This window comes from Aureobasidium namibiae (assembly GCF_000721765.1).
Source record: "Aureobasidium namibiae CBS 147.97 unplaced genomic scaffold scaffold_30, whole genome shotgun sequence".
In the NCBI taxonomy this organism is placed as follows: domain Eukaryota; kingdom Fungi; phylum Ascomycota; class Dothideomycetes; order Dothideales; family Saccotheciaceae; genus Aureobasidium; species Aureobasidium namibiae.
This window is the reverse complement of record NW_013581179.1, coordinates 101923-128277: the sequence shown is the minus strand read 5'-3', so window position 1 is coordinate 128277 and position 26355 is coordinate 101923. Positions and strand designations below refer to the sequence as shown.

The following is a 26355-nucleotide window of genomic DNA, read 5'->3' as shown; positions in this document are numbered from 1 at the left end:
CATATACAAACTTAATTCCACTCGAAGAGTCTATGCTTCCACGCTCCCCTCGCAATTCACAAAGCGTCAATTTTGCTCGTCAAACTTCATTGTTCATACCACATTCCGCAAGCATCAAGCTGATAGCAAATCGCATCAGCTGAGGAACCCAGAAAGCAAGCGACTGCGCCCTAGTATATTCTCGGGATGTGGCATCGGCGCCTCGTACGGAAACTGTCATTCTACGCGATGAATTCGACGAGGCGTGCGCCACAATTTGAAAAAAGCATCTGGAGCCCCCAAAGAAACAAGACTTGGTCGATCAGGAAACGGTCTACAACTCTTCATAGCAGACGCGGATCCCGTCAAGTGTGACCATAATCATTGAATTCACCCGACTGAGTCTGAAAACTAGACCCTGGTGATGCTACAGCCATTGTTCTGCTAACTATCGCACCAAGACTTGTTATTTTCTCGCACATCCTATGCTCTCTTGTGTGATTCGTCGTACCACCACATCGTAGGACGACGAATTTTCCGCCCACTTCAAATTGTGCGGGTCACCAAACTCTACTTGCAGATTCCAGCATGGCTGCATGTAACGCCGGTAGTACCATACCATGCGCCTGAGGCGCACTATACCATGGCGGACAACAAGATCAGGCCGCACTGAGAATGCCATCTCAGCTTGGCTTGTGCGGGCTTGAGCTGTCCCGGTGATTCAAGCCCCAAAGTTTTCAGCTCATGCAGGTCCGAAGCTTCGACACGAGTTGGCGTGGTGTCAAACCTCCTTGCTGAATAGTGGGCGGCTGCAGTATAACACAGAAAAGGGCTGGCTGATAGAGCCGTCATACAGTTGGTGTGAAGAGTTCGCTTCCACATGGAGCTGAGAGATAACCGTTGGTCCTGTAGTTTTAAACATATAAGAGCAGCTGACCATGTCACATATTCTCCCACAATCATCATCCCCGCACATAGCTTACAATGTACGGTTTTCTAGCTTTTACAATCTCGTTCCTGGCTGGCTCTGTGCTTGCTGCTCCTGAAGGAGACCCCAAACACATCTTCGCGAGAGCAAAATGTAACGCGGACAACTGCCTTCGTGCCATCGATGGAACCAGGAGAGGGACCTCGTTCGCTGCTGCTGCCACCGAACAGTGCTCTGCGTTTTTGCGAACCACAGTCACTCCCAGCCCCACGTGCGTTCATCGCTCCGTGCTGTGTTTTCTTCTGAACAAATTGTTAACCTGAGCAACCTACAGAACCAAGATTGTCTCCGAGACCACTATCGTCACGCTGCCCACTGAATACATCACTGTCTATGTTAGCGCCTCTACCCCCGTGCTTGTGCCCTCGTACGCGTCGGCGTGCTCGGGTTCCGTCCGCTATGTCTCTGCTTGCTCTTGTGCTGGCGTCACGGCAGGCACTACCACTCTACCCGTGTCAGCCGTTGAGACCACCTATACGGACACCATTTACTATACTCCGACCACTACATTGACTGTCGCACAATCTGCCAGCTCCAGCTATCAGTACGACACAAGCTCCACTAAGCTCAGCTCGAGTTCGACCTACAGCTACGATACTAGCTCGAGCCACAGCCACTCTCCTACATCCTCGTCGTCTGGTTCGGCTTCCTCGGTCTCTTCCTCTATACAGTCATCTTCATCTTCGACTTCAACCCCTACACCCAACTGTAACACTTACGAGCTGAAAGCCACCTTCCAGTACAGCAACTTCAAGGATCAATTCCTAGAACTCTCTCAGGATGACCATTTTTCTCACACGCTCGACTTCACCTCCAGCAATACACACGATTCGAGATTCCTCTTCAATCTCCTGCCCAATGGACAGTTCCAAGGCGTCGAAGGAACCGGAACCTGGGTTTCTGAACACCCCTCGACAAACTCGAGTCTCATCTATCAAGTCAATTCTTCTTCACCCCTGAACGATGACAGGTATCCTGTCATCTGTCACTTGGTTGGAGGATCGACGCGCGGGGTTGCGTGTACGATCGATGGATACGACACGATGTTGCAAACGTGCGGGTATGACAACTCGAGACTGGCTCAGTCGACTGCTGGGTTCCAGTGTACCGTCGTGAATCTGGTTGCCGTCCCTGCTTGCATCTAGTGAGGCAGTATTGGTGAGGGTCATTGGCTAGTAGAGATAAGTACAATAGGTACCCAGAGCCTCTCTTGTGTTTCTTGGCTTTTTGATCTTGCGAAAGCTTGAGCGATGCAATCGAGACTGGTATACACAACAGCGACAGTACGGCTTGGACGATAGGTTTTTGCCATTGTGACATACATAGACCGCAATACGCATCAAGTCAATTCAACGTTACCCATGTCAGCTGTGAGGTAGCCGAAGCTCTGCGTAAGGAAAATGATCCACGGCTGCACCGGCAGAAAATTGAAAGAAGACAACAAGTGTCTCGGTCGTCGAACCGTCAGTTGCCCAGCATTTCTGTGGAAAGATAAAGGTTGCTAAAGCAGATATCGCTCTTCCGCACGACTGATTTTTCTTAGTGAATACTCTGCTGGACTTTATGGTCATTCTGAGCCTATCCTCGTCGAGGCTATCAAAGCGACCTTGCAAGAGAACGACTCGAACCCGGGTGCGAATACCAAGCACGAGATCAAATATGCCTCACTGATCTGCGAGCGATTTTCTCTCGATACTTTGCGCTTCACGAATTTAGGCACGGAAGCAAATCTCCAGGTTTTGATGGCGGCACGGCACTTTACAGGCAGAAACAAAGTGGTTGTCTTTACTGGTGGCTACCATGGTAGTGTACTGGGATTCTCCACCAAGCCGATTGCCAATACGATTGATCAGCAGAATTTCGTTGTAGTCGAGTATAACAACATTCCTGCTACACAAACTGCAATCGAGCGGACGCCAGATGTCGGCGCTGTTTTGGTCGAGGGTATGCAAGGTGCCTCTGGTAATATTGTTGGGACGAACGAATTCCTCTTCGCTGTTCAGGTATCCTCTTGCAAGGTATCGTCCAATCCAAGATATCTCCATAACTCGAACACTACTGACCTAAAATACTTAGGTTGGTGCAGTGTTCATCTTCGACGAAATTTTGACGTCCCGCTTGGTCGCAGGCGGGTTGCAGGAAGTGGTGGGTCCCAGACCAGATCTGACTACCCTGAGAAACTATCGTGATGGCTCGCTGGCGTTCGAAGCCTTTGGTGGTCGACGAGACATCATGGCCGTGGGCTGATTAAGTACTATCTGGGATCAAATTCTCTGCTAAGCATTTACTCCAGCTATCGTGATAACCGATAACCTTGGTTAGATTTTGCAATAGCCGGGTGGCTTGACTTGATTCGTATAGGAAAAGCTAATTCCCGCCGCTTTAGAGATCTATCTGCAGTCAAAAACGCGATGATAGGTCATACGTGCGCCACAGACTTCGTTGTCGCACCGAATTGCTTTGCCCTAAATCATTAACCCCTCCTTCTGACGCACACTTAAATGTGGAGCCCCGCAATTCGTGAAGCCTTTTTGTTATTCTTGGCCGGCGGACGCAAGTTATTCCCTGCTTCTCGTACGAGAACTTGTAATGAGCAAGACGGCAATTGACATCGGCAGAGTGTTAGCATTGGAGATATCGCGTCTCTGAAGTCAGAAGATACCAACGTATAAGTTATGGGAATGCCCTCCAAAATCTCATAGCCATTTCGTTCTTTCCCTAGATAATCGCACGATGAAAGGTTCAACAACAATCAGAACAGCTCTGTTGACGGCGGTGGCAAGCAGAGCAGCCGCCGATTGTTCAACTTCCAGTATCCAAGCATTGCTTCCCTCTTTCGCCAGTGTCGATTTTGTATTATGGCAAGCCGGAGGATCGACTTTTTCGGTCCCTGCTGGAGATATCGCGTACCCATCTTCGCCCACAAACCTGATGGCTCACTGCGCTGTCCAAATTCGAGTCAAGAATGGCACTTCCGATTATGGCTTTGGCATGTTCTTGCCTGACGACTGGAATGGAAGGTTCTTGTATGTACACTTTTGGGTCTTCGAATTGTGATGTGATCCAGCTGACGAGGAATATGAGAGCGGTAGGAAATGGTGGCTATGCTGGCGGCATTAATTGGAAAGATATGGTGGGCATAGGCATTCGGTATCTCAATCTATGGGTATCTTGCTAATCATATGTCAGGGCGGTGGTCTAGGATATGGTTTTGCAGTCATGTCTACCGATACTGGACACAATAGCACATCCTTCGACGGCACATGGGCCTACGGACAACAGGACAAGCTGAAAGATTGGGGTTACCGTGCTATGCACGGTTCCACCGTCGTGGGCAAGCAGTTGACTCGAGGCTATTATGGCTACGAGCCAAAGTACAATTACTACAAAGGCTGCTCGACAGGTGGACGCCAAGGTCTTCGAGATATTCAGCTTTATCCTGAAGACTTTGATGGTGTCGTTGCTGGAGCACCAGCGTGGTATCTGACCCACATGTCGCCGTTCACCCTCAAGGCCGGCACCTACAATCTTCCGGTCAACGGATCTACCCACATTCCCAGCAACCTGTTCCCTGTCATCAACGCCGAGATTCTTCGACAATGCGATGCAGCCGATGGCGTCAAAGATAATATTGTTTCCGATCCTCAAGCTTGCAACTTCGAAATGGACGCTCTTCTTTGCACCCCAAAAGCCAATCAGTCTGCGTGCTTGACGGCACCTCAGCTCACCACTCTGTCCAAGATCTACCGCGACTACGTTGAGACCAACGACACCTGGATTTTCCCCCACTACTGGATGGGCAGTGAGCTTGGATGGCCTCTGGTCTTCGGTGCCCCTGCACCAGGAGGCTTAGGCGTTGATTATGTGACCTCCTTCATGCAATACGGTCCCAACTGGAAGTGGCAAGACTACGACTACAGTGTCGTTCAGAACGCAGAACGAATTCGTCCTGGTAACGCAACAGCTGATGACTTCAATCTCGAGCCTTTCAAGAGAAATGGCGGCAAATTGCTAATCTACCATGGCATGGCTGACCAGTTGATTCCAACTGGCAGTAGCTTGTATTTGTACTCTCAGATTCTGCGCGAGCTTGCACCCAGAGGAATCGAGATTGATGACTTTTTCCGCTTCTTCTTGGTCCCTGGCATGGGGTGAGTAGCCTTTCGTCTTTCCCTGTCGACAAACCCTCTACCGACATAGCTAACTCATTATCGAACAGTCACTGTAGCGGCAACTTTGCTCCAGGTCTCGCGCCATGGTATTTCGCTGGTGGCGGTCAAGTCTTGAACTCAGGAGTCTATGGCGTTCCTGGGTTCAGAGACGTTGAACACGATGTTCTTCTCGCCATGATGCGATGGGTCGAGCAAGGTGTTGCCCCTGATCAGATCATTGCCACCACTTGGGATAACGATACTACGCAAGACGCAGTCTTGAGACAAAGACCACTTTGCATGTATCCCAGGAAGCAGAAATACCTTGGTGGGAATGTGGACAAAGCAGAGAGCTGGACATGTGCTTGATCGATACAAGGATGTCTAGTCCATGGACTAGCTATAGGATCTTGAGTTGCGGATGAAGCAGCCAGGAGATGCCAGATCCGCATTGTGGTCATTCCATTGTAGTGGGCCAGATCTACCACTGGGGTTTGCCCATGGCTCTAAGCTTGGCACCATACTTCTACAAGATAAGAGGTCGTGAAGAAGAATCTTGCAATGACGACCAATTTAGTACTGCAGACTATACCAAATCGACGGAGCGAGGGCAGTCGAGGAACCATGCGTCCAAGGCCATCTTATCAGCTTGCGATCGGCGACATCGTTCTCCGAGAAGCGGACATATCGGCCGAGATGCACCCAAGCACTCGATGAATGATTGGTTCAGCTTCGATTATCATGGGTTGTGTTTAGTCTACTCAATCCTGAGCTGACGGATTCGGCAAGTTTCATGCTCAGTCCAGATTGTCGGTTCGAATTGATGACTGTAAAGAGTTTGGCCGACAGCACGCGATGATCCTTCGGCTTCCCGCGGAGACCGCAACACCGTCACATGGGGGGCCGCACCAAAGAATCACAGTATCGCACGACGCGTCTTGGCTTACTCGTCCGGCCGCAACATGAGTTCATCCTTCGATTTGCATATCTTCGACCACTAGAGATAGGACCTCTGAGCGGATATGTCTCCAAGCCTTCGTCAGTGATGGTATAGTTGATCACTATGTTCCATCGTCAGTCAAGACACCTGACGGTGAGAAATTATTCTCAGTTGATGAGTGTATCTTCCTACTTGACACATATGGATCTGATATGCCAGTTGTTTCTCGTACGACCTTGTGATTGATACGGAACGCATCACTCACTGACTTTCGACTAGACTTATCCGTATGGACAGTTTGAAGGGTGTCACTGCCCTGTCCATCTCGTATAATGATGGCTATCTTAGCTCCGAAATTGCTGGAAATATGCTATTGTTTGTAGCTACATTCATGTAGGCCATTATATGATTAAGCATAGAAAGACTAGCCTGGTGAAGGTTATAAATGGTCAATGATTCACGCACTTTACAATCGACGCACAGTCAACATAGAAGTCACTAACGGACTAAAGACCTTGACGGCATGATCTCTTCTACTGTAGTTACATATGATCTGCTTATCAGGCACGTACCCGGGGATGGCAGTCTAGGAGCAGTTACCAGTAAAAACGACGCCTCGCTAAACTCCCAAGCCTATCAAAGCATCTGCCGTCCACTCGGCCATATCCACCGGAAAGTTCAAAGAGCAGTTTATATCATCACACTATACCACCTTATCTGTAACGTTCTTTCCAGCAATGTGATTCACCATCTTCATCTTTATCAGCCGGTAAAAAGTATTGCTTGCATCGTCTTGTCCGGAGTTGTATGTCATGAGTGAATGGACTCCGACCTGGGCGGGCGCAGTCGTGTTCATCAAATATTCGTTGATGGGTTGCTTCGCCATGGTTTTGAAGAAGTGTTACTGGCTTGCCCACAGATCTTCCTTGGTCGTTTGAGCTCGGTAGCTAGCGTAGAGTCTCCTTTCGAAATACTTGCTTGGTGTTGATGGGAAGAAGATGGGCATCAATCCCCTAGAACCACAACGTTAGCCCGAGCTCTTGCTCGTGAGATCTTCGAGGGGCCTTGCTGAACACGTACCAGGGTATCGCGACGTTCAAGAACTGCGACGAAGGTGAATCCGAGAAGTATGGAACACATAATACATGGCCTGCTTTGAGTGGTACTCCATTCGTGGTGGATCTCATCATCGCCAATCCACCATCATTCGCTCATGTTCATTGTGCGGAAAGTCTCGGGGTACCACTTCATATCATGTTTACGTGAATCAAGTCATGGACTGAAAGGCTTAGAACTGACAATAACGTTGTAAGCATGCCGTGGTGACCGACCCGGGCCTTCCCTCATCCACTGGTCAACGTCAGAGGCTCCAAGATCGATCCAGGTCTGATCAACTATCTGTCTTACTCCTTGTTCGAATCAATCACATGGCAAGGGTTGGGGTCCGTATTCAACAAGTTCAGATCCAAGGTTTTGGCATTGGACCGGCTTGGTCAGAGTTCTGCTGTAGGCGCTCTCTAGCGCTTGAAGATACCTCATAAATATTGCTGGTTGGTTCTGGTTTCCCTCTTACCATTGAGTCACAGCACACTGATGAAACGTTGTAGGTCAGAGACTCTGATCAACAAGCCAGCCGATTGGGACGCAAACATCTCGGTAGCAGGGTTGATGCGTACACCTAGAAGCCACACTTATCAGCCGCCGCCCTCGCTGGCTGAATTCCTGGAGAGTGGACCGCCCCCGATCTATATCGGCTTTGGCTCCATCGTGGTTGACGATCCTCATAGGCTGACTGACATAATCATCGAAGCCTTGCAGATCACCAAAGTTCGTGCTCTCATATCTACAGGATGGGCTAATCTTGGCCACACTGTTGAAGATGCATTGGCGCACATCTATGAGCTCGGGGATTGTCCTCATGATTGGATTTTCCCGCAGGTAAGTTGCGTGGTGCATCACGGCGGCGCTGGAACAACCTTTGCAGGCCTTGTTGCAGGAAAGCCATCAGTGATCATTCCTTTCTTCGGTGACCAGCTGTTCTGGGGAGATGCTGTCTATCGTGCTGGAGCTGGGCCAGAACCAATACCCTGGATATCTTTGACATCTCAAGGTCTTGCACAAGCCATCGAGGCCGCTATGAATTCTCAAGTGTGTGCTAGGGCTTACACTGAGAGTCTTCAATTGAAGGCTGAGAATGGGACGCAAAACGCTCTTCGAAACATCGAAGCTACGCTGCCGGTAGAAAAGATGCGCTGTTCGATCCTGGAAGACCACACTGCAGCCTGGAAGGTCAGAGAAACGAGTATCCGACTCAGTGCTGTCGTCATGGAGACTCTGTTCGTGGCAGGTATTCTACAATATACTGATGTAAAGCTGTGAGTGTCTGTCATTGACTTTGCATCCCTTTGAAACACTGACCGGACTATAGGTCAAAACCGTGTGAGTATGAAGCCAACTATGGACTTTGGGACTCGATTTCTGGTGGTTCTTCCGAGATCTACAATTTGTTTTACAACACTTTCAGAGGCATCGCTCAAAATGGATCGGAACTTGCACCTAGGCTGGCCACCGACCCTTTCGTGGAAAAACGCTCTCTGAAACAGAAAGTCGCGGTACAAGTGCTTGATTCAACGGCTTTTGCAGGGTCGAGGCGCCAACGGAAAGTCCTTGGTGCCCAGGCTGGCAAAGGTGTCGCCAGGATCGTCAAAGCCGCAACGCGAGCGCCCATGAAGTTCACCGTTGCCATGGCACAAGGAGCGCATAACACTCCAAAGCTCTAGGGTGACAGGAATGTTCGACCATCTGTGAAGGTCTCCAGTATAGCTTCTGGCATATCAGCAGGCTGTCAGGTAAGTCTAGTGCATTCAACGTACATCAGATGTCTGACAAATCCTGCTAGGAACTTCTCTATGGCACCTACGATGGTATCACAGGCTTGGTGGTGCAGCCCGTGCAAGGTGCTATCGACAACGGTGTCGTTGGATTTGCTTTCGGTATTGCCAAAGGCATCGTCGGCATGCCTGTCAAGTTCTGGGCTGGTAAGCAAGCTGTAGACTCTGTTTCACCTTGATATGTAACTAACATCCCTTGCAAGGTATGAGTGGTATCGCCGGCTATCCTCTTCAGGGGGTCGAAAAACAGATCCAGCGAGCAGTTATCCACGATGCGCTAGAAGATGTGAGATCTGCTCGGAAAGCCCAAGGAGCTTTCCAGCATGCCCAGTTGAGCGACGAGGAGAAGTCGCAGATACTCTGGGGGTGGAGATCATTTCTAGCATAACACAATCAGATGAGGTTCAAAGCTCCACTCTGGAAGATTTCTCCACCAACGGAGAAAGAACAATGCAGAGGAGGAAATCGATACATATAGTCTTGCTGAACTTCTGTGGATGTATCCCGGTCGACTTCAGATAATACTGCTCGGGAGTGGACGGTCTTCTTGCTCCAGTCGTTTGTCGGAAGGTATCAAGCTCTGGGTCTGCCGGGTGGGAGCTCAACGACATATCGTTGTACCAGATACGAATATTCTCAGAGCCACACCACAAAAAAACGTACCTAATAATGGAGCTGAGAATATTCGGTGCCTAGAGCATGCCGTACAAGAGAAACACATCTGCTCGTCAAGACTCATCTATTTGGCGTCTGTGATTTACCTACGATTTACAACTCATCCTGTGGTGATTTTCCGAACTAGTGGCCACGCCAATTACCAACACATACACTCAACATCGATGGAGGATGGATGGCTTGACGATGCAGGTTAAACGCCTAGGCATACTGATGAAAGAATGAAACGAGATCTCGTGTCGGTCATGATCGTGCTGCTCATGAGGTTAGTGATCCTAGAGCACTCACATACGTCTCTTTCCTGCGTGCAAGCCGTGTATCTTCATCCTCTGTGAGACCGAGGCGGCACACTGACTTACCATCGCAGGCCCGTCTCTTGGTATCCACCTTGCACGCCATCAGGCCAGACTGAATCCTTCTGACGTCATTAGGATCTTGTTCAGCTTTCTGTGTCATCACAAGCCTGCCCTCCCTCTTGCACTGATCTGAGTGACTTAGTCAACTCCAATGCTTCTTCCCCCCTTCACACGACACTCAAGACTACATCCCTCGATCATCTATTCGCTGTTTCAAAGCTACAAAAGTCCTGATCTTTTGCAGGCAGGGAGCAATGTCTCAGGCTTGGTACGACAAAGCAATCGCACCGGACCACAACCCAGAAGATGAATGCCGCCCAGCAGAAGCTCGAGCTCTGAAGCTCTATCTTGATGACGAGATAGAGGTAACGAAAGCCGCGCGCCTCATCACCAAGCCCACCGAGTCTTCAGAAGATCCAGGCGCTGACCTCCCGGACTTGTGGGCTCTCTTACAGGACGCATTGATTGAGCTGCCCAACTCTCAACAAAAACTCGTTCATCTGATCTCTAATATCAGAGATCTACCGATGTTCGATCTTGACTCACATGGCAAAAAGCGAAGTGGCCCGCTCCGAGGTCCCTCGAGCTCTCTCTGGTATAATCTTCCTTCGTTCGCCAACAGTTGGTACGATGGTAATTGGTGGTACTATCAGCACGAGTGGCGCGGGAAGCCAGAGCTTTACTCTCCGCACAACAACACCGCTCAAATCTCCAACCTGGCTCGTGCGGAAGCGCTATTCGCACAAACTGATATCTTGGGAGAAAGAGTCAAGTACGAAGGCCTCTCTCTCTTCTGCGATACCCTTGAAGATAGTAACGCTGTCATCGAAATCGAGATCTTCGCCATTAGGGAATGGCTGGTGAATGCGCGCGATCTACTTTACGACATGTCGAGAATCCCACACGAGCATTATCTCTTATGTTCCAATGATGACATTAGAGACAAGATCGCAAAGAACGAGATGCATGTCGATATCAAGGACAAACGCGACCTTTGGCAAGGCTCTGGTGGCTCAAGCCTTGAACGGTGGAACTTTTGGAAGCAGCGCTTGCAGGTGCTTCAGGGTGATGCAGATCTAGACGAAGGAACTCGGGAAGTCGTAACAGAGGCTTTGGATGCCATGGATTGACAGGCTGTTCGTCTGGCGATAGAGGAAGGAGTCCATAGATGCTGGGGCTAGAGAAATGTGTATACAACATTTTAGGTGTCTGTCCACCAAGATTGTAGCTCTTCTGTCATGGAGGCTGCACACAAGCAAACCGTGCCTTTTCATCCTTCAAGCAGATTCATGAACCGAATCAACGGGTGCGCTGTGCCTCTGGAGTGCTGTTCTCAGACGCTTCTTGATGCTCTTCACCGGCGTCTTTCCTGGGGGCTTCTTATATGGCAGCCACAACATCGTCTTGTTCCAGCTCCTCCGCAAATTCCATAGGACACCTCTCGAGACTTTCATGCGAGCTGAGGTTGGTAGCTGTTCCGATAAGCATCGATACCATATCGGTCCAAGTTGCGGGTACTCATTTTACGACCGTTTAGCTCGTTTGACGCAGTGGATCTTGATCGTCAGCACCGCCCGGGATCCAGATCCCGTCTTCAGGCTTCGCTCCATGACCGAGTAGCAATTGAGGTGCTCTTGTGTTTGTTTGTCGGGTTTTGGCGTAGCATGTTACAGTCTTCCCCTCGTGATCTTCATGTCCAAGATGGATTCCATGCTCCAGTAGAATCAGAAGCAGGATTTCGTGAGATTCAGGCCTGTCAAGAACTTGCTAAGTATATCCCCTACCTTGCACATCGACGGCACTCATGTCAGATTCTGAGACCCCCAGAATGACCTGTGCGACATCAGCTCTGAACTGTGGCTCGTTTTTGCGGTTGACACTACAGAGAAGGCGGCCGTTTTCCTGTCCGTAGCGTGAAAGTTGATTAGACAGATGGATCACGTACACCGTTTCTTCTTGATTGCGTGGAAAAGTCCTTCTACAACAAAATCGTGAAATCTACTATGGACGGGTTGCTGAATCCCTCAGCCTTCGAGAATCCACCCTATCAGACATGGCCAGCAAGAGCGAAACGGCTCTTCGACCAGCCTTGAGGACATCCTATCAGGCTCTTCTGCTTCGAAGCGCGCCAGACCATTCAGCAGTAAACAAGCCTATCTTTTGGGTCTGACAGTTCCTCCAATTGCGAGCCACTCCATGGCTATACGGATCATGGCGTGCAAAAAATGTGCTCTTCATCAACGAGACCGCTGCCAATGCTATCGACTTTGACAAACCATACATCCGACAGACCTACCCAAGTCGTCCTCAGCAACAACTCGCTTCTCAAGTATTGACACTGGACGACGACGCAGATGACAACTGCTCATTCCTAAATTTTGGCACCATGTTACTCGAGATCTTTTTTCGAGAGCCCATCGACTCACGACGCTTGCAAGCAGACTCGGGACCAAGTCAGAGCTTTTCGGATCTTCGGACAGTCCGACGCTGGGTGCAGCAAGACAAGGAAGAAATGCCAATATGCTTCGACAAAGCAGTATCTTTTTGTATCGGCTGTTTTGCAAGCACACATGTTGATCTGCAGGATAAATTGTTCAGACAGACAGTGGTAGATCAGGTTATTGTCCCACTGAAAGACAAGCTCAAGATGTGGAATGCTTGAGGTATCCTCATCTGCCCGCCTAAAGGGCGCATGTTTCGATGTTGTCCGTTCCGAGAGTTGCGGTAACAAGATCACTGCATCCTTATTCCTGACCTCTTTTGTGCCGCTTGTACGTGCAACGAGCACCTACGACTCCATGTCAAGAGATGGTAAATGGACAGTCTGAGGTACGACATGTATGGTGAATTTTGTGACCTGCACCAAGACGACAAGGTGATACGGAGTGTTTACGTTCCTATTTATCGCAGCCGACTTGCCTCGTGGGCCCCAGTGACGCTTCTGATGGTCGTCAATAACAAAGTCCTGACACTCAGCTTCGTAACTTGAAGCAAGATCATTCCTACTGCTCTCGAATTTGAGACGGACAAGACTGCCTTGTCAATTCTCGACGCTCCCGTCACGATAATTGCTCCGTGCTCAGCAATCTGGTTATTTGACAACGGACCCTCAAAGCTTAACATCAGCCACCCGACCGACATCCCTGCTCAGGGTTTCAGTGTCTGATGCTCGAGAGATCCTGGGTCAACCGCTCACAGCGCTTTCATATGGCTCTTCGAGAACTCGAATGCGTCTTTAAGCACTTGATTCATGGCCGGAGATGTTGGTAAAGAGGTTATCTCATTCTCACGGATCCATTTCCACTCAGAATGTTCTTCGGGGTTAAGGGTAACTTCGGCGGGCTGTTGAATGGTGGCGACGAAGTTGAATTGCACGCTCTCCATCCCCCCTTGTTTGGATGTCCAGCGAAGTTCTTCGAACTTTCCGATAACGTCTTGGACGACTAACCCAGTTTCCTCCATTGTCTCGCGCTGAATGGCTTCAGAAATCGTCTCGCCTTGTTCAACATGACCGCCGGGCAGCTCCCACATGTTGGGAAAAGAGGTCTCTGTCTCCACGCGTCTCACAACTAATAGTTGCCATGTAGAATTGGCGTCGGTTGTGCGGCGAAGAACGGCGATCCCGACCACATAGACGTAATCACCAGCAAGATCTTTGGCCGTGGAGCTGAGTAGCTTTTCGACGTCGGCAGATGGTTGAGCAGACATTGTGGTCCAATTGATTGGATGAATGCAGGTTTGACGAAGTGGATGCGGGTTCGACGAGGTGGACGGGGAATTGAGGAAGTGAATGCGGGTTTGAGCAATTGAAGAAGGAATTCAGCCGACTTCAGTCTTCACAACTAGCGGTGAGAGCAATTCCGAAGTTTTTGGACCAATAGTAGCACAGGACACTACCGAACGGGTTTCTGGCTTACTCATCATGCACTGCTATGCTTCTGCGGTCTTGTGTCACATTCTCAATTGATCCATCAGAAATGCATATGCAAGCAGGCTACATTTGATCACACCATAAGGCAAATCTTCACGGCACGTCAGTGTGAAGATGGGCTGGTAGGCTTTACATATTACTCGCATTTCGGGGTATCTGCAGGGCAGGTGGATTGAGCTCTGCGCCCGCGTGTTCAAGAATTGCATGGTTTTTGGCGAATATACAGGGTATTCTTGGGCCGATGGATAGTGCGCACATCAGTGCGTCTGCATATTCAATGATTGCAGCGAATGAATGGTGTTACCAAGCTCGAAATAAGCAGTCTGTAAGCCTTACGATAACCTTCGGCTGTGCAAACACCCTGTAGGTCGGCGCGTATCGAGGTGTGATTCATACCATCTCACATTCTAGCTCGAATATTTATGGTCTTGAATCTCGCCTACCTCTTCAACGCCGCTATCTTGATTCCATACATCTGTAACACGATCACTTCCGAAGCACCAAAGGGATTAGCCTTGATCGGCCTCGGCAATCGAGGATTGGGCAAAGCCCTTCAGTATCTGGAAGCAGAGACTTCTTTCCAACTCGTCGCTGCTTGTGATCCAAATCAAGCAGCAATCACGCCATTCAAAGATCTGAACCCAGATGTGCCATGCTTCCAAGATGTTAACACAATGCTAGAGAACCAAAACAGTCGAGCGGGTCCACCACGCGTGGAATACGCTTATGTGGCAGTACCACACTCGGAATACCGCAGCATCTTACCACCGCTATTATGTCATCAGATCCACGTCCTGAAAGAGAAGCCCGCCGGTCTCAACATTACAGAACTGAGATGTTTCCAGGACCTTGCATCTGCAAATAACGTCCGTCTTGTCACGTTGACAGAAGAAGAGAAGATGTCTGATTCAAACTCGCTGGGACGTTGTGGGTACACATACCACCTGGCCGATGGCACAGACACCTTGAAGTCTTCAGCAGACATGCATCATGATTCTCAGCTGGCTGCAAGTCAAGCTTGAGCATCAGCTGAAGAGACACCAGAGCGGACGGGATGGCTGCCAATTTGTCTGCCAGATAAAAAAGTCGAGCGCTTGTTGCGATCAACCTTTTCCGATACGAGACCTTCTTCTGGAATCACATGTTGACTTTCATAGCTTGTGCCGCGGGCAACTGACCGACTGCTGGAAGCAGCGTATTTCTCAGCCACGTGGACGACTACGCACAGGCTAAAGTGAAGACGTGGTGAACATAGTGCAGTGTGGCTTGGAAAAAGATAGGGGATGGCCGAGATGGAGAAGGTCTGCGGAATGGAGCTGAACTTCCGGGCGCATTCTGAACCAAAAATTCTTCCCAAGTCCCCGACATCTCAGCTCTCAGGTCGGCACCTCCGAATGTGGTGTCAAGAGCTTCTCACTGTTCGCGACTAGTCATCGATTGATTTGGGCGTGGTCGAACATTCCCAGCGGTAAACACCCTGATGCTTAGTGATGTACGTATCTGGGTAAGCACAACTTGTTCCACCGTCTTGCTTCCAGGATCGTCAGGAACAAGGTACGTTCGGGTACAGGATGCAGGAACCCGACCAAGAACTTTGTACATTCAAGTCATTAGCTGATCTTCTTGTTCATTGACTTCTACTTTGTCAAGTCGCGCACCTACTTTTATAAGTCTGGTACATCCTCATCTGCATGTTTGAGCCGCTCGAGCTTCGAGCTGACCTGCGCATGGAAGGCCCATGTTCCTCTCCAGGCTTGACGGCCATACCGGTAGGGCATTCTGTTAAAGTTCAAGCTAGTCTGGGGGGAAAGCTGAGCCGACTGAAACATCAGCTTGAAGGTGCCAACTCGTGGCTTTCCATCGACACGTTCTAGAAGGATGCCGGGAGCGGAAGAAAAAGGGTATCAGCTGCGGCTGGGTTCGAATTGATAGATAGTGCGACGGGAAAGATAAATTTCCCCCTTCTACAACGTGCTGAATTCGCAATTGGGTGCGAACACATTCGAGACGATTAGTGACGCTACGATCGCAGCAAGTTCGAAGTAATAAGTATAGACTGTTGGCCGTCTGAATGATTAAGCTGTCCCTCACGTCTGCTGAGCGTGGTGTGAGCGTGGTGATGCGCAAGCAGATGGGCTTCTATAAAATTCCGATGCCATAGCTGAGTGAAGCATCACAATGACGCCCAGTCGTGCCTGCGACATAGCGATCGACCTCTTGAGCAGTAGTAACCTGGTCGATTGACTTGTTACTGTGCGCTCCGCATGGATGTGTAAATGCTGTCACGACTGGGTGTGATAGGTGCAGCAGGGAACAAAGAACTTTCTCAAAAGAAGGTTCTTGATGAAGAGTTTCCTGGAGTCATTCTTCAAGCGATTTGGTTCCCAAGTCGTCGCGACTCAGTCACGACTGTTGTAGTGACAGATACGGAAGCCCAAGGCGTTGAAGACATCAACGATGTGTGCTTCGCGGCCGCAATGCGTCACCATAGCATGAACCATAGCATGGGACATGACCAGCTTGATGTCAGTCAAAGCCGTCTCGGCGCGCAGGCTGACATTCACGTGTGTGCAGTGCATCGGTTGATTTGCACGGAAACGTGTTCGAGAAGAGGGAGGCGTATCCCTCTGCGTGGTTTGCCTCCTGACTTTGCTGACAGGCAGTCTACGATATCGAGATGGTGACGTGCTCCAACCAGTTTCCGATAAGGCTGAGCCCGCCTGTCATGGGTAACCAAGGCCATCTCGGCAGATAATATGATAGAACTCGGTGGATAGATCATGCCGCGTCCGTAACAGCATCGTCATGTTGAAAGTGCACCAGCGTCAGACGCTGAAGTATGACACGTCCATGTCGGATTCCAGGTTAGGACCCTTTGTTATTACCCCGCCAAACGTCATCACCTTGGAGGTCTGACTGCTGCGCCCCGCCCGTCCAAGCTCCATCCTTTGAGAGCTCCAACAGCTATAATACAGCCGCGAGATCAGCTAAACACAATCTTCTTCTTCCATCAACTCAAGAATCTTCACATCTTCTACTCAATCTACCAACACCATCCCGCCACATCCATCAACATGCAGAACGAACGCGGCCAAGGTGTTTCCCACGCCACCGACTCTCAGGTCCCCGGCAAGATCCAGGAGAAGGTACGTCCTCTCTCTCATCTTCTCTACTCTAGCATCATGTGCTGACATTCCATCTCAGGCTCCCGCCAAGCTTGAGCACGAGCTCCCCGACTCTGTCCACGACACGGGCTCAAACCACCAGACCGGCAAGGTCAGCCACGCCACCGGCCCCTCCAAGGTCCCCCAGGCCATCCAGGAGGCCGCTCCTAAGAAGCTCGAGGAGATTCTTCCCGAGAAGATCCACCCCACAAAGTAAATCTTTGTTTGACGACCATGATACCTGAGATGAGCTCGAGCTCAAGGAAATGCGTTATGAACACATAGCATGGCAAGAGCCATTGCGATCAGATATAATGAATGAATAATCAACACTTCTCAAACGCAAATTTATAATGACAGACTTGTGAGCGCAGTTGTGTTGTCCAGGTCGATCCAAATTGGAATTGAGATCGCTCCGTCGCGTTGAACTCAACATGAGCCTCGTTGCGGCTCCGCGCCGATCTGAGTCAAGCGCAAGTCACAAAACCAGAAAAAGATGGCAAGTATTGGACACGAACAGTCGTAGGGACTACACGACATGAACATCATGGTCGTGTCAATCAGACATAATCTTTCGATAATTATCGGATGCGCTGTCCGGTCAAGTTTCCGCCTTGGCGTTGAAGAGAACCCTCGGCCCACAGTTCGTTCCAGTCCTCTCACCGCAACAACGACACGACCATTGCTACTGTCAGCAGGCAGGATTGTCGTCTACGGAGTAGCATCATTTGAATCTGGCTATCATCAGACTCAGGAACGATAATATGAGCAGCCATCAGGAGACAGCTTCTTCTAACCCGCCGAGGCGTTCAAGGCATCTCTGCCCTATTGTTCCCGAATTATGACCGACCGTAAACACTTTGAAAATGCCCATCACTCTCGGAAACGATCAAATAGTGACATTGCATACCCACATCTGAATCCTTCGCTTGGCAGGATGGCGTGTGACCGAATGGATGCCTCTCTCTGTTCATCTTTTTCTTCTCACACAACCCCATCGCAATTCCAGAGATTCGAGCCCCGACCGCATCAACATGAAATCGTTGGTCATATGGACTTGTCTACTTGCTACGACAGCGACGGCCTCATGGTGGTCCACAGAAGAACCTTCCTGTGCACAAATGTCTGGAGCCTCCGAAGGCATCGCATACCGCTACTATGCTCACCCTGCCACTGGTCAGTCTTGCGTGAAAAGCGACTGGAATGAAGCTATTCGAGCATCGATTGAACACTCTTTCAAAAAGCTGGATCTGGACTATCTGCCAGATAGCACATGTATGCCTGTCGATCATGACGGCGAATGGAGTCGTGGTGCATGGAGAGGTTACTTGCTGTATGGTCCTGAAGGCAAGGTCAAGTTGAACGAGTACTGCGGACCCACTCTTGCTTATAAGACCAAGCAATCGTGCAAGGAGTCACGCGCATCTGAACGCGAGCTCTGAACAGCTTCAGGATGGGTTGAGTATGGCACTCAAGCACGATCTCTGGGACGCAGGTGCTGACTTGGCATAGCAGAGCGCAATGATTTTGTAGCTCGTTGCTACAGTTCACCTGGCCAGGTCTTCGATGTGGACTATGATCCAGAATGCGATTGTCGACCAATGACCCTCGACTTTGCGAACTGTTCCTAGTCACTCTACTTTCGAGATTCACAGGATCGGTGTGTCACTCTTCGTTCCGGAGATGCTCTTCAAGGACCAATGAAGAAGGTTCGGAGCTCATGCCAAGATTGCTTACACCAGGAAGTCAATCTCCAAGTTTCAACCGTCGAATTCCATATTTGACGCTTTTGACGTCAGCTTCACCCCGCTTCCTCCGCGGCTCTCCCAGAACAGGTGGAAGAGCTCGATCATAGCTATTTCTCAGTTCGTGCGAATGTTGCTGATTCCCGTCATGACAAATCCAACCCGGTGTACAAAAGCATTATATAGCCCCAGCTTTCCGTCTTCTTGTTTTGTGTCCTTGCTGCCCCAATTTCCGAAATGCCTCCCATACCGTACCGTACCTATGTTCGAAGCCATCCTGGCTCTTCCAAAGAAGAGATTGAGAATGAACCTGACTGGAGCTCTGCCAAGCATCACATTGGCTATCGCAACCGACACGATCGTATTCCTGGACTCGTACATGGCGGTGATGATTCTGACAGCGAAGACAGCCAGGAGTCCTTCCTCAAAGAGGCCGAAGAAGAGTCCAATGAGCTGCAGAAGGAAATGAGCGAGCACAAATTAATCAACTTCCGCGAAGCCAAGGAGAAACAAGAAGCATGCATGCTCTTCGCAAAAAGATCTGTCCAATCAACACTAACGCAAGACAGGACTACTACCTCGAGGAACCGCAAGCGCATCCCAATGGCTGGCGTTACAGACTCAACGAATCCGAAGACTTCATCAAGAATCAACAACCATGGCCCGCGAACTTGAAACGACAAAAGCAGAAAGAAGAGGCCGAGAAAGAAGAGAAAGAGAAGAAAGAGAAGAAAGAGCAGGAGAAGCAACAACAAGAGCATGAGTGGAAGGACGGCAACCTCAACCGTCGAAGACACAACGATGCTTATGCTTCAAGTGGCGGTCAAGATGATTCCAAGCCGAGCGACCAAAAAGATGACAAGCAAGAAGGCAGCAAGAACGACGAGAAAGACTCTCGAAAGGACTCTCAGAAGACTGAACAAGCAGACTCGGACGACAAAGATTCCAAACCCAAGTCTGAATACGAAAGGCTCCGAGAAAAGTACAGCGTTCAGGAGATTGCTCTGCTAAGAAGTCTACAAGAGGAGAAGAAGATCGTTGAGAGCATAAAGCAAAGCGATGGCAAGATGAAGTCTGCCTGGGCACATCTCAAGCCGTCCGATGTTATCGACGATGCCGACCGTGCAAGTCCAGACAACTGGATCCCAAGAGATCCCAACATGATTCGTCTTACAGGCAAGCACCCTCTCAATGCCGAGTATCCGCTATCAGATCTGTACGAGACAGGTCTAATCACTCCAAACCGCCTCCATTACGTGAGAAACCACGGACCCGTTCCTCATCTACTCTGGGAGACACACAAGCTGGATATCGAAAACGGTAAATACAAGTTCACTATGGACGATCTTGTCAACAAGTTCGATAGCGTCAACATTGCAGTCGCACTCGCGTGTGATGGAAACAGACGCAAGGAACTCAACATGATCAAGCGATCAAAAGGCTTCAACTGGGGCGCTGGAGCCATCAGTAACGCGTTCTGGAAAGGCGCCCTCTTGTCTGATGTCCTGAAAGCAGCGGGCATTGACTACCCTACCAAGAATTCTGGTACCAGGAGATGGGTAAATTTCGCCGGATCTGACGAGCCTTCTGAGGGCACCTACGAGACTTGCATCCCGTATGAATATGCCATGGATCCTGTCAACGACGTGCTGTTGGCCTACGAGATGAACGATGTCAAGCTACCTCCTGATCATGGTTATCCTCTACGAGTCATCATTCCCGGATATGTTGGTGGTAGGCAAGTGAAATGGCTGAGCAAGATCTGGATTAGCGAGAAAGAAAACGATAGTCATTACCATATCTGGGACAATCGAGTACTAGTATGCTCTGTGAGACCTCACAAGTCATGTAACCTTTTGCTAACACATTTACAGCCAGCTTTTGTGACCGAAAAAGACGGAGAATTTGCCGAGACCCTCTTCCGTCACCCAGACACGGCATGTAACGAGCAGAACCTGAATTCAGTCATCGCCAAGCCAGGTCATGGTGAACGCATCGAGCTATCAGACGTCAAAAAGGGCCACACTTACCGTATTGCCGGATACGCCTACGACGGAGGTGGTCATGAGGTACAGCGAGTCGAGGTCAGTCTCGACGATGGTGCAACTTGGCTGTACTGCATCAGACAGTTCCCCGAAGCTCCAGTAAGACATGGCCACAAGTACTGGACCTGGATCCATTGGTACATCGACATTGAATTGGGTCACTTGCTTCGTGCTCCGAGCATAATTGTGCGTTGCTTCAACGTCTTCAAGAATACCCAGCCAGAGGTGTGTATAAGCTCGCTTCACGTGATACGGCTGATACTAACCTTGAGCCGCAGGTTGGTTCATGGAACGTCATGGGCATGATGAACAACGGCTGGTACAAGGTCAAGCCCGAGATTACCGAAGGCAAAGACGGCGCCATGGAAGTTCTCTTCCGCCACCCCGTCGAACCAGGAACCGGCACTGGTGGCTGGGTAGAGCCAAGCGCGGACGAAAAGATCGCCAGCGCAAAGCAAAGTGGAAGCACACCCCAGAAGCAATTTACCAGAGAAGAGATTGAGAAGCACGATAAAGAAGACGACTGCTGGATTGTGGTTGATGGCAACGTCTACGATGCGACTTCGGTGCTTGACTGGCATCCCGGCGGTAAAGCGACTATTCTGAACCATGCTGGCAAGTTGACTCAAGAGACTTCGGAAAGTTTTGAGTCCATCCACGATGGCTATGCTTACAAGAAGCTTTCTGGTAAGCGTTTCCAGCATTCTGCATGTTTGACTTGCTAATTTGTCCTGCAGAATGTATCCTTGGAACCGTCACGGACAAGGCAAAGGCACATATGAAGAAAGAAGCCGAAGCAGCCGCCAAAGCAAAAGCTGAAGCTTCGAGCAGAAACACTGATGTCGTACTTTCCATGCAGCAGTGAGTCCGCCAACGGCTTCAAAGGAGTTTGTTTAATGACTAACATCGGATCAGATGGTACCCTGTGACCCTTCTCAAGAAGAAGAACATTTCCAACGACACCCGCCAATATACCTTCAGTTTAGGCGACAGGACCAAGAAACTCGGCCTCGGCACCTGCCAACATCTCCAAATCGGCTTTCACATGGCCGATAAGATGCTTGTTCGCTCCTACACGCCGACCTCTCCCATCATCGGAGCAGACACTGAAGACGGCACCTTTGACCTCGTTGTCAAGACCTACTTCCCTACGGATCAGCAGCCCGGCGGCGCCCTAAGCAACATCCTCGACTGCATGAAAGAAGGCGAGGAAGTCGAGATCCGCGGTCCCACTGGCGACATCAAGTATCTCGGTAACGGCAAATTCGAGATTTTCGATGAGGAAGAGCAATTCGACAACATCACTCTCATCCTCGGCGGCTCGGGAATCACGCCTGGATATCAACTCATCGCTAGAATCATGGCTACCGACAGCGACACGACAAAAATCAAGGTTGTGGATGCTAACAAAGATGAATCGTCTATCTTACTTCGTGAAGATCTGGACAAATTCGCCAAGGAGCACAAGGATAGCTTCGAAATTCAGCATATCCTGAGCCACCCGTCAGATGATTGGAAGGGTGAAAAGGGGCATGTTGATGAAGACAAGATCAAGAAGTATAGTTATGCGCCGGAGAAGGAGAGTAGCAAGAAGAATGTTGTCTTTTTGTGTGGTCCTCCGGCTATGATTCAGAAGGCTGCTATGCCTGTGTTGCGTGATTGGGTAAGTTCGCTTTGCTCCCTTGGTGTAAAGGAATTTCTTTACTGACATCTGCCAGGGATACGAGGAAGGCAAAGATATGTTTGGGTTCTAGACCTGTCGTAAGTTCAGATAGTCGAACATCGTCCAATGCCATTGGTCATCCATATTGGGTTGTTGTAGACATCGGTTCTCAAACATGATTCTGGCTGTACAGTCGACTGTCGCCTTGTTCAGTCTCCAGGTCAAGTTTATGGTGGGAGAAGAGGTGAGGGAGGTATGACGTTGTAATTGCCAAGGCCGTATTTGCTTCTTTCCACCTCTTCCGCTGTTGACAACGACTTGCATCTTCTGCGACGACATCATCACCTCAACATTCTGACATGGTCGAGCGGTCTTGCATCAACGACTCCTCTTGTCCTAGGGCTCTATAATACACATGGGCAGTGTTATCGGTAAAACGATGCGCAATTGGTGCCTATCACTATCAAGACCGACTTGGCAGCCGAAGAAACACGCTTAAGCTTCGCCAATGCTGGCAGTGTTCAACACTCTACCTATCCGCGTCGTCCTAGAATAGGCCCTTCTCTAGACTGGTCTATCATGTATGCTTTGCGACATCTCGTTCCGGCTTGCTCCAGCCGCTTGCGGTCAACTCCACGGCCACGCATGTTCAACGTGTCCTTGGCACGAACTATGTACACCTTGCGACACCTTGCACACAGCGGTTCAACTTTCTTGACCTCTTGGCCTCAATTGTTGAGACAAAGGACTGCTGATTGTCGCAATGTCCAAACCGGCATCATCACGTCGCGCGGCCAAAAGCACTTTTGATGATCTCAGAATACAGACTAAGCTGCGCATGTATAAAAGGTAGGTCTACCTCAGGATGTAGCAATTCATTGTCACCCGTCGTCACCCGTCGTCACCATGTTGTCTCTTTTGTGGGCATGCGCTGCCATCCCCCTCGCTCTTGCAACACCAGCGAGGGCATCTAACATGTCTGCCAACAACTCCTTCGACTACGTTGTCGTAGGAGGCGGTCTTACTGGTCTAACCGTTGCCAGCCGCCTCTCAGAGAATCCAACCATCAGAGTCCTTGTCATTGAGGATGGACAGGACAATCACAACGACCCTCGAGTATCTGATGTCCGCACCTACGGACAAGCATTCGAGTCAGACCTCGACTACAACATGACCTCGACACCCATCCCGTGGAGGAACGGCACCAAACTTCCTATGGCTGCCGGCAAGACCCTCGGTGGCTCCGGCAGCATCAGCGGAGCAAGTTGGACCAAGGGACCCAGAACTCAGTATGATCTTCTGCCTCTGCTCACTGGCGACGAGTCCTGGGGGTGGGACGGTCTGAATCAGTACATGCTCGGTGCCGAACACTTCTACGCTCCCTCGAACGAGTTGAAGTCAAAAGGAGCTGATTACGACGGTCACAAGCACGGCTTCAGTGGCCCTGTTCAAGTTTCCTTCGCTCAGGGCATGTTTGGCAGCATTCAACAACCAGCTCTCAATGCTTCTCAGCAAGTCTGGGGTCTTGAGCATGTCAGCGACGCTGCGTCTGGTAAAGTCAATGGCGCCACAACCATTCCCAACATGGTTCAGCCTGGCGAGAGTCAGAACAGGTCTTCGCCATACACCGCATACATTCTTGGCGAGCCGGAGAAACGCGGCAACCTCGTCATTCTGACTGGGCACCGCGCTGTGGAAATTCGATGGAGGAACAATTGCACTAGTTTAGAGTCTGACCGCATATTGACCGCGGATGGTGTTTACTACCAAGCTGATCGCCACAGTGAGAGACTGTTTGCGAAAGCAACTCGTGAGGTCCTGCTTGCCGCCGGCTCCATGCAAAGCCCCCAACTACTCGAGCTCTCCGGGGTAGGAGATCCTGCCATCTTGGATAAAGCCGGTGTACCTGTTCGGAAAGCTCTCATGGGCGTAGGCAAGAACCTGCAAGAACAGACCAAGAACACCATCATCTATACTCCAAAGTCGGACGACTTCGAGGGGTCAGGCCCACCTTCGGCAATCGCTTTTCCCAATGTACACCAACTTCTCGGAAACAAGTCATCAGCTGTTCACAAAGAGACTCTTGCCAACCTGGCCTCGTATGCCGCCGATCTCGAAGCTCAAGGTCTTGTCGCCAACGCCACAGCCACGCATGAAATCCTCAGACTCCAAGTCGCAAACCTGTTCGACCAAAGCGAAGCAGCCGCAGAAATCTTCTTCACACTCGCTGCAGCAACAGACTCTGCTCCCGCGACCGTGGGTGCCGATCTCTGGAATTTGATTGTTCTCGCCCGCGGCACCATCCACATCACCAGCAACAACTCGTTCGATCTACCCGAAATCGAGCCCTCGTACTTTGGTCATCCTCTTGACTTGCAACTGCAAACATTGGCAACTCAGCAAGCAGCTCAAGTTTACTCGACCTCTCCTCTTGCAGAAATGGTCGACAAAAACATCCTTCCCGCTACCCTACCCGTCACTTACGAAGCTTGGGAGACGTTCGTCAAGGATACGTTCACGTCGGTGTGGCACCCTATCGCTACATTGAGTATGATGAAAGAAGAGTTTGGAGGCGTGGTGGATAACAAGTTGAAGGTATACGGATTGAGCAACGTGAGGGTTGTGGATGCGAGTGTTTTGCCCGTGCAATTGAGCGCGCATTTGAGCTCCAGTCTTTATGGGATTGCGGAGAAGGCTGCTGTGATGATCAGGGAGGATCAGATTTGATGAGTTTCATGATACGAACATGACAGACGAAACACAGAGTAAAACAGAATAGATGTAGACATTTGTGAATCATGTACAATTATACCTACAAGATAGCGACACCGTTTGGTGGACTCGCAACGCCTCCAGGAACGTGGATGGGCATACTGCTAAAGAAGAAACCCCACTTGTTCTTCTCCTTGCACTCCTTGGCCAACTTGTCCAAATCGAAAATCTCACCGATGGGCAACCCCCACCCAGCGAGTAACCATTCATGCAAGAGATGGTTTGTATCCTGACACGGCCAAGCTTCGAAGCTGGGTTGATCTCCCGCAACCGCCGCGAAACCTTTGTCCCACATCCATCTCACCGTCTTTTCGGACGACTCGACGCCAATAGCAGGAGGAGGATATGTTTCTGACAGCTTTGTGCGGGCTTCGGTGGAGAGTTGGTCATATGCTCCCGTCCAGCCTGTGCGGATGAACAGGATATCTCCCTCTTTGAACTCGACTCCCTGGGCTTTTGCAACTTGGTCCAAGATATCGACTGAGATGGGCGTAGTCTGGAAACAAGACTCTGCAGTCCAGTGTCCCTTCTCTTCGGCCCAGGCTTTGTAGTCGAGTAAGACGCCTCTGCCGACCACACCTCCGTTTTCCACCCACACGTGAATGCCGTTCTTGTCGCTTCCCAAGACATCTTCGTTGGTGCAGTCGTTGTAGTATCTCTTCTCTTTTTGGTAGCCATAGTGTCTGAATCCATCCCATTGCGAGGAAGATTGCGTGTTGAAAGTCACGGTATCGTCATTGACGCTGCGAGGTGCTTTGTTGATGATATTATGATTGAACGCTATACGATTGAAACACGGAGGAGACATTTTGTCCAAGGGCCAGTCGACGGAGATGCGTGTACCATGTTGGATCTCTCGAGCGGCGAGGGTGGTGTTTTGCGGGGTGAGGAGGTTGAGCATGCCGAGTTGGTCGGAAGAGCCCCAGAGGCCCCAGGCATTGCCGTGAGGACCTGAGGGGTCGAGTGGGAGAGAGGAGAAGGGTGGGCGGGTCGGCGACATTGTGGTATTGCTGGGAGCTGTGGAGGGAGCAGAGGGTTGCTTTTGTTGATTCGGT

At 50.2% G+C, this 26355-nt stretch overlaps 11 protein-coding genes across 11 annotated transcripts; 9 read left to right on the top strand and 2 right to left on the bottom strand.

Annotated features, from left to right (window-relative positions):
• Nucleotides 1–2505: 2505 nt before the first annotated feature.
• M436DRAFT_58643 (PLP-dependent transferase) lies at nt 2506–3214 on the top strand (the record flags this gene model as incomplete). The annotated part of the gene is made up of 2 exons (XM_013567065.1): nt 2506–2985; nt 3044–3214. Coding segments are annotated over 2 exons (651 nt in total), but the record flags the coding sequence as incomplete, so codon positions are not given.
• Nucleotides 3215–3700: 486 nt separating this feature from the next.
• Nucleotides 3701–5487, top strand: M436DRAFT_58681 (putative ferulic acid Esterase/Feruloyl esterase; the record flags this gene model as incomplete). Its single annotated transcript, XM_013567068.1, has 4 exons — nt 3701–3993; nt 4052–4100; nt 4157–5118; nt 5187–5487. The coding sequence occupies 4 exons, from the start codon at nt 3701–3703 to the stop codon at nt 5485–5487; spliced, it is 1605 nt and encodes a 534-aa protein (XP_013422522.1).
• A 4747-nt stretch (nt 5488–10234) lies between these two features.
• On the top strand, nt 10235–11110 carry M436DRAFT_58621 (uncharacterized protein; the record flags this gene model as incomplete). The annotated part of the gene is made up of 1 exon (XM_013567064.1): nt 10235–11110. The coding sequence occupies one exon, from the start codon at nt 10235–10237 to the stop codon at nt 11108–11110; it is 876 nt and encodes a 291-aa protein (XP_013422518.1).
• A 923-nt stretch (nt 11111–12033) lies between these two features.
• M436DRAFT_68236 (uncharacterized protein) lies at nt 12034–12642 on the top strand (the record flags this gene model as incomplete). The annotated part of the gene is made up of 2 exons (XM_013567085.1): nt 12034–12123; nt 12154–12642. 2 exons carry the CDS (start codon nt 12034–12036, stop codon nt 12640–12642), a joined length of 579 nt encoding a protein of 192 aa, XP_013422539.1.
• A 530-nt stretch (nt 12643–13172) lies between these two features.
• M436DRAFT_58610 (uncharacterized protein) lies at nt 13173–13688 on the bottom strand (the record flags this gene model as incomplete). Its single annotated transcript, XM_013567062.1, has 1 exon — nt 13173–13688. The coding sequence occupies one exon, from the start codon at nt 13686–13688 to the stop codon at nt 13173–13175; it is 516 nt and encodes a 171-aa protein (XP_013422516.1).
• A 645-nt stretch (nt 13689–14333) lies between these two features.
• M436DRAFT_86495 (uncharacterized protein) lies at nt 14334–14933 on the top strand (the record flags this gene model as incomplete). The annotated part of the gene is made up of 1 exon (XM_013567110.1): nt 14334–14933. One exon carries the CDS (start codon nt 14334–14336, stop codon nt 14931–14933), a length of 600 nt encoding a protein of 199 aa, XP_013422564.1.
• A 2052-nt stretch (nt 14934–16985) lies between these two features.
• Nucleotides 16986–17292, top strand: M436DRAFT_76993 (uncharacterized protein; the record flags this gene model as incomplete). Its single annotated transcript, XM_013567109.1, has 2 exons — nt 16986–17057; nt 17116–17292. The coding sequence occupies 2 exons, from the start codon at nt 16986–16988 to the stop codon at nt 17290–17292; spliced, it is 249 nt and encodes an 82-aa protein (XP_013422563.1).
• Nucleotides 17293–18196: 904 nt separating this feature from the next.
• Nucleotides 18197–18517, top strand: M436DRAFT_86493 (uncharacterized protein; the record flags this gene model as incomplete). Its single annotated transcript, XM_013567108.1, has 1 exon — nt 18197–18517. The coding sequence occupies one exon, from the start codon at nt 18197–18199 to the stop codon at nt 18515–18517; it is 321 nt and encodes a 106-aa protein (XP_013422562.1).
• A 540-nt stretch (nt 18518–19057) lies between these two features.
• On the top strand, nt 19058–22619 carry M436DRAFT_76992 (uncharacterized protein; the record flags this gene model as incomplete). Its single annotated transcript, XM_013567107.1, has 7 exons — nt 19058–19336; nt 19390–20640; nt 20695–21090; nt 21144–21552; nt 21603–21726; nt 21781–22528; nt 22584–22619. 7 exons carry the CDS (start codon nt 19058–19060, stop codon nt 22617–22619), a joined length of 3243 nt encoding a protein of 1080 aa, XP_013422561.1.
• An 815-nt stretch (nt 22620–23434) lies between these two features.
• Nucleotides 23435–25255, top strand: M436DRAFT_68231 (glucose oxidase; the record flags this gene model as incomplete). Its single annotated transcript, XM_013567084.1, has 1 exon — nt 23435–25255. One exon carries the CDS (start codon nt 23435–23437, stop codon nt 25253–25255), a length of 1821 nt encoding a protein of 606 aa, XP_013422538.1.
• Nucleotides 25256–25340: 85 nt separating this feature from the next.
• On the bottom strand, nt 25341–26300 carry M436DRAFT_76990 (uncharacterized protein; the record flags this gene model as incomplete). The annotated part of the gene is made up of 1 exon (XM_013567106.1): nt 25341–26300. The coding sequence occupies one exon, from the start codon at nt 26298–26300 to the stop codon at nt 25341–25343; it is 960 nt and encodes a 319-aa protein (XP_013422560.1).
• Between the last annotated feature and the right edge of the window lie 55 nt (nt 26301–26355).